This window comes from Ipomoea triloba, chromosome 4 (genome assembly GCF_003576645.1).
Source record: "Ipomoea triloba cultivar NCNSP0323 chromosome 4, ASM357664v1".
Lineage (NCBI taxonomy): Eukaryota > Viridiplantae > Streptophyta > Magnoliopsida > Solanales > Convolvulaceae > Ipomoea > Ipomoea triloba.
Window position 1 is genome coordinate 17052240 of NC_044919.1, and position 7332 is coordinate 17059571.

At 33.2% G+C, this 7332-nt stretch overlaps 1 protein-coding gene across 1 annotated transcript; it reads left to right on the forward strand.

Moving 5' to 3' along the window:
- The first annotated feature begins 6330 nt into the window (after positions 1–6330).
- Positions 6331–6945, forward strand: LOC116015897. Its single transcript, XM_031256062.1, has one exon. It carries the CDS (start codon positions 6331–6333, stop codon positions 6943–6945), a length of 615 nt encoding a protein of 204 aa, XP_031111922.1.
- Positions 6946–7332: the final 387 nt, after the last annotated feature.

Consider the following 7332-nt stretch of genomic DNA (forward strand, 5'->3'; position numbering starts at 1 on the left):
CTACAGGTGACTATAGAGAAGTCGGCAGAGGAATGTCATTAGTGTGGATGAACTGATGGGTGGTGAGATAGTCATTTAGTTGATCAATTATCACAAGTTCTTTTGTGATCAATGAAGAGACCGTTGCACTGTACTTAGGGTAGAGACCTTTAAACATGTATGGATTTTGCTCATCTAAACCAATTGGTCAGTTGGCTTCTGGAAGTAGTCCAATAAAAACATTGGCTTTGCAAAGATACTCACTCATAGTGGAATCTCTTTGGCGCAAGACTGAAGTTGACTAAGGACACTAAGTGATCGTGCCTGTGAAAGTGGATCCAAAAGTAGCTTCAATAGCTTGCCATAGGGATTGAGATAAGGCATGTCTGACAACAATATGCATAATTAATCAGAGAGAGATGAGATGAGCATAGATAAAATGGAAAAATCTTGATAAACCCAAGCTTGGGTACCAGGACTAGTTATAACGGAACAACCATCTAGAGTCTGAATATAAGAAGTCAGGCACGGGAAAGAGTCATCAACATACTTATTGAGATTTTGACCACGGAGAAAGGGAACTGGTTGAGTTTTCCAAAACAGATAATTTGAGGAAGTAAGTTTGAGGGAGACGTGATGGACTGCCTGGAAAGTATTTATTGGGGTTGGGGATGGGTTGCCAGTCATGGATCGTATTGGTCTACTGATACTAGATGAGAATAAGAATTTCCAAAGTTTTTATTATTGATCATTCATATTTACAAAGTACATGAATTGACGTATGTATAGGGATACAAGAGATAGCCGTAGCTAGAGCAAGATTGATAAAAGTAAAGTTTACAATAATTACAGAGATGGAATAGGAATCCTAAAGCATATAATAGAGTCCTAATACAAATCAATTTTAAGAAAAATGTATTTCACACGCAAACGCGTTGAATTAGCCATTTATCTTTTTGTGAAATTTTTACTTTTGAGTATTGTGAAAAATTTCAACATCAAAGAACATTTAATTAGGGATGAAAATGACTCATGGGAATGATTAGATGAGACTATCAAATTTGTACGTAATGTAGTATTTTAGTCACTTCTGTTACAACCATTCCTTTTACTACTGTTTTTGAACTGCTCCTTTACCCTCGTTGTCAGGAGTAAAAGATTGAAATATGACACTTTTAAAATGTAATTAAAAATTAAAAAAAAAACTTTGAGACATGCGTTTGAGGTCAGAAGCGCATGTTTCACTTGCGTTTGTATTTTTTTTCTTTTTGAAATGTTGACCACAAACGCAAATAGGACTTGCCTTTCAGGTATAAAATACATGAGACGCAAGTCCCACTTGCGCCTCATGTATTTTTAAAAAAAAAATTTGGTCGCCAGAGAAGGCGACCAAAACCCTGGTCGCTTTCTCCTTCGCCAATTTGATCGCCTCCTCCAACAACCAATTTCTTTTCTTTTTTTTTTTTAAACAACTATCAATGCGACCAATTTATCCATGCTATTCCTCCCGCGACGGCAGCAGCCGGCCATGATGTATATCATGAACGCACGCAAGTGAGACTTGCATTTGTGGTCAACATTTGGAAAAAAAATAAATTAACAAACGCATGTCCACATGTATTTCTGACCTCAAAAGAAAGTTTCAAATGCTCTATTTCTATTTTAAATTAATTTAACTTTTAAAATCATCCTATTTTTGTCACTTCATAGAAAAAGCTTTCCATTTCAGTATTTGATCGGGTGTGAGATGACAGGTAAACCAAGTTGACCAGGCGAATATCACACCTACACAAGTTCCTTGATCTTTGCTCTTGAGTTATTACGAACTACAAAACATCTTAACATGCGATACGTACTTTTTGCTGACCATTGACCAAGTCTTTATAAACTCAACCACTTGAACCAGGATATATCACCAGCTCAATTAAAACATAATTAGATGCAATAACATTTAAATTATATAAATATCTTTACCCTTTTAATTATTATATTATTGCTACTAAACCTATGTTATCATGTACGGAGTAATTGATAACTAGCCATGCAGATTCAATTGCTACTCAACCTATATATTATCACTTTATTATCTTATACGGAGTATATCATGATTGATGTTTGACCTAGCTAGGTACGAGATTAAAAAAATTATCTTCAAAGAGCAAATTGAATAAAGGTGCAGACAATAAAAGTGTAAGATGTCTTAGTCAAATAACAATAGTTTTTGTCTTATTATCCTAAAGTTGTTAATATGAAGTCTTAAAATATCTTATATTATATCAAACACATGATAATAACTCAATTTTCTAATTATATAGATAAGAGTCACACTTTTGTGAGACCGTCTCATTAATCCTTATTTGTGAGACCGGTCGGGTCGGGTCAAAGCACCATGCAAATGTCACACTTATATGTGCAAATGTCATACTTATATGCGCAAATGTCATACTTATATGCTCAAATATAACACTAATCAAGAATACAATTTTTGCTACTTATAAGAGAAAAAGTAATACATTTTTTATAATAAATAATGTTGACAAGTGCCCCTTACTTATAAGGGCAAATATAATACTTTTGAGAAAAAAGGTAATACTTTTAAATCGAAATGTAAAAGTATTGTATTTTCCCTTAAAAGTATTACATTTACCCTTATAAGTAACAAAATTTTTATTCTTGATTAGTATTACATTTGAGCATATAAGTATGACATTTGTGCATATAAGAGTTACATTTGCACCTTGTCCCGACCCGACTCATGGTGAGACAGTCTCATACAAGTTTTGCCTAAAGATAATTCGTAAATTGACTCCAAATATAGGATGAATTCTATACAACAATAATAAATAAATAAATATATATATATATATATATATATATATATATATATATATATAACTGTGAACCCCTATGCATCGTTCAAATGAGAGATTATATGGTTTAGATGATTGGAGTGGTGCAATTGTACATCCAATTCAGTGGCACAGTGGTGCAGGTGCAGTGATGCATATTTACCAAGTAAAAAAATTATAAACCACAAGATCAATGGTGCACAATGGTATAGAAGTTCATATTATAGCATTAGTTTACATTTGAAACCCATAAAAAAAAAAACACCCAACCCTAAACCCCCCCCCCCCCAAAGAGAAGACTCCTAAGATGAAGACAAAAAACGCAAAACCCCAACGAAACCGAACTCAACATACAAAAAGACTATAAAAAACAAAAAACGCCAAAGTGAAAAAAATACCTCGACCGATGCCTCTAGCAGGTGGTCTCCGACGCTTGGCTCCATTACGGTCCCCACCGCCGACCATTGCTACGTGGAGAATGACGAGAGAATGGAGAAAGAGATGAACGGCGTAACGCACACAACCTGCGAAGAGAGTGAGACACGAACGGATGATAACAATCAAAATACCCGGACGCGTGTAAACAAATTCTAGAATGCCGCTAGGTTACACATTAGTAAAAAAACCAAAATTACCCCCTCAATAATAAAAACATCTACACCCAAATAAAAAAGCCTAAATCCACAAACAAATCAAAACCGTTCAAATCAAACATCCAACAGCGCTCTACAGCGCACACATTTGTACATTAAGGGATGTTTTTACACACACACATATATGTATGTATGTATGTATTACTTTAATGATGTAAGAACAATTTTGTTTGATAAAAAATTAATAGAACAATATTTGTAAAGTATACTATACAATTATACCAATATAGAAATACAAACAGAAAATATTAATATCATAATGACCTAAATCATTCCCAATAATGCAAAAGCATAATTAAAATATTGAGTCATGTTCTAAATAATCAAAAGAAGATTAATTAAATGAAAAAGAAAAAGAAAAAAATTAACCTAAATTTGTTTTAAAAAATGAAAGATAATACGGAGTAATTTTCAAGGTTCCTTATTTGTAATATTTGAAACTTAGAATGCTATGTATATATAGTCTGCCTAATTATTGACCAAAGTTCATGTTAATTTTTTTTATTGTATTTTTATTAATAAACTCTAACATATTTATATTATATATATGTTTATCAAGTACGCCAACTATGATTGGGATGGGTTCGAGCCTAAAACCTTCCTTATGAAAATCAATAAGTAAGTTAAAAATAATAAATAGTTAACGAAATATTTCGTTACTAAAATTTACACTGTCGGAATGCGAGGGTATTTAGGAAAAGTAAATGATATAATAGAGTGTAAAGTTGGAAAAATAATTTTTAAGAAAATACTAAAATGAAAATAATATGAACAATTCACTCCAACAAATAATTCAACCAACATTTTTTTAGTTCCCGTTATATGCCTAACTTTATTGGCTCTTATTAGATTTATTATTAGATTTTACTTTTAGTCATTCTTTTTCTCAGAACATTCAATGTTGGTCATAGTATTATAGTGATATGAACATTTTTTGTCATCTGTCAACAAACATATTTAAATGACTTTAAATACGATGGTATTTTGGTCTTTTTATACAAATTGAGTTGCCTCTCTATATATATATATATATATATATATATATATATATATATATATATATATATATATATATATATATATATATATATATATATTATTTTAGAAAAAATCTCCAATTCATCACTACAATTCCATGTCTTCTTCAATTGCAATCTGTCTTCGTAAAAATGTAATGACACATATAAGTCTATGAGCAAAAAAATAAAAAAATAAAAAAGAATTAACTCTTAGAATTGAATAGACTGAAACGTCCTCATATTTAACACCAGTTTAACAAGTTTGTTTACATATGACCAAAAATGGTTATGCTACAATAATATTATAACTAATATGGGATGTTCTGAAAAACGAACTAAAAGTGAAATACCACACATAAATATAGGAAACAAAAATAGAATTAACTAGTTTTTAATCTTTGACCATTAAGTGATGACTAGTGTTATATATATATATATATATATATATGGCTGCACTATCGTGCGAACTACCGCCCAAGTAGGAAATGAGAACGCTCCACAGCCGTCCACGTGTCCAGATCAACGAATCAGATGCAATTTTAAAAAAATGACGCGGTGTCATTTTCGTAAATAACTGGAACTTTGGTGCACCTAGTTTCACTTGCAAGTGCACCTAGTTTCACTTACAAGTGCACCTAGTTTCATTTACAAGTGCACATATTTTCACTTACAAGTGCAAGTAATTTACCTTGTTAATATTCATGCACCTATTTTCGCAAATATTTTCACTTACAAATGCAAGTAATTTACCTTGTTAATATTCATGCACCTGATGCAACCTAGGTGCACCTAATTATAACATTAGGTGCACCTAGTTATAACATTAGGTGCACTTAGTATTGACGCTCAGAATACCATTCACTTGCACCTGTAATACATTTTACTTGCATTTGCAATACATTTTACTTGCACTTGTGCAAGTAATTTACTTTGTTAACATTCATGCATATGGGTGCAACTTATGCGCACCTAGTTATAACATTGTGTGCACCTAGTTATAACATTAGGTGAACTTAGTATTGTTGCTCATTGTACAATTTACTTGCACTTGTAATACATTTTACTTGGACGTGTACACCTATTTTCACTTACAGGTGCAAGTAATTTACCTTGTTAACATTTATGCACTTGGATGCACCTAGTTATAACATTACATGCGCCTACATTCCAGACACGTGGTGCGCTGTGATTCGGCCGCAGTTTTCTCATGGGCGGCCAGTACGCACCTGAACGCGATCTTATATATATATATATATATATATATATATATATATATATATATATAATTGATCAATAATTTATAAATAATTATTCGCTATACCCTATTTTATCTGTATTAGTTGCTATTTATTAGTCAAAGCAACACTTTCTTCTTTAGTTATTTGTATTAGTATTTACTTATCATTTCTATATTTGGTTGGTTGTGTTTAATAGTACTTTTAATATAATTTCTAAACATATAATTAAATTTCACATACTAATCCTAAATTTAATATTATGCAAATTAAATTGTAATTAACTTCAATTACGTTAACTGAATCTAAAATATAAAATGGGACGGAGAGACTACTAAATATAAAAAATTTATTAATATTATGAAAAATTTTATTGTAATTAACTTTAATCACGTTAACTGAGTCAAAAATATAAAACGGGACGGAGGAGTAATAAATATAAAAAATGTAAATGTCACATCATTGTAAAGAGATTGCATAATTACGTATCACTGTCCAAGTCCAACCGAGCTGAAGGCTTGCTAGTTTAAATATTGTCACCTTCTAAAGCTTTGAAATCACTAATCTAGCTAGCTATTCCCCGGACCCTGCTAACATGGTGCCCTTAAAACAGGGCACCTCCAATTCCGTCGAGGCGGGCGCTGTGAGCCACCCTAGGATCTCCTTCTCGGCGGATTTCCCCGATGAGGACGAGGGCTTCATATCCCTCATCCCCAATTCAGGAATAGAGCTGAACCACAGACCCCGCTGCACTGCAGAGTTCGAGTTCCGCTCATCAATCAAGCCCAGCAGCGAAGCCATGGCGGCGGCGGACGAGCTGTTCTCAGACGGCAGAATGCTGCCGATCTGGCAAATACGCAATTTCAAGAAACTCAACGAGATAAGTCGTCTGAGAACGGGTCAAGAGAAGAAGACGGAAAGTGGTAATAACGCGGCGGCGGAGGAGATTATTAGTAGTAACGCGGTGAGTTTGCGCTTTGTCCAGGAGGATGATCCTTCTCCGAGGCCGCCCAAATGCACGACGGTTCTGTTGAGAGAGTTTCTGAGATTTAGAAAACAACGCGATTCGTCGTCCACTTCCACTGATACAAGTGAGAGCCGCAAGGAGAGAAAAGGAAGCAAAGAAAAGGAGGTGAAGAGGATGATTAGGAAAGGATTGGAGAGAAGTACAAAAGCAAGAGTTATGAAAATGGGAAGAAAGGGAGATTAGAGAGATGATGGACTTCTACATACTGCCATTCAATTCCATGGTGATATTTGAATAAGTCTGCTAAACTGCTAGCTAGGTTATTATCATCACCGTTATATATTATGCTTTTTTCAACTTTAATTTGTAACTTAATTAATTATGTCTTCCTATCTTGAAATGCATCCAAAACTATTATCATACTTACACGATTTCCATCTGTTGTCTTCCAAACTATTATGTTAGTTTTATCTTTTTTGGCCTTTTAATTGGTAATATATTCAAGGGTTTATTGGACACATGGAGAAATATTCAACATTTTTAAATATATATATGGGCCACATTTATGGGAAACTGTTGATTCGTGAGACGGGTGGGGTTAATATGCAAATGTAATACTTATTCCTGATG

Bases quoted from the DNA above. Each gene is read 5' to 3' on its own strand.
- LOC116015897 (XM_031256062.1), top strand. From the start codon at position 6,331: ATGGTGCCCTTAAAACAGGGCACCTCCAATTCCGTCGAGGCGGGCGCT.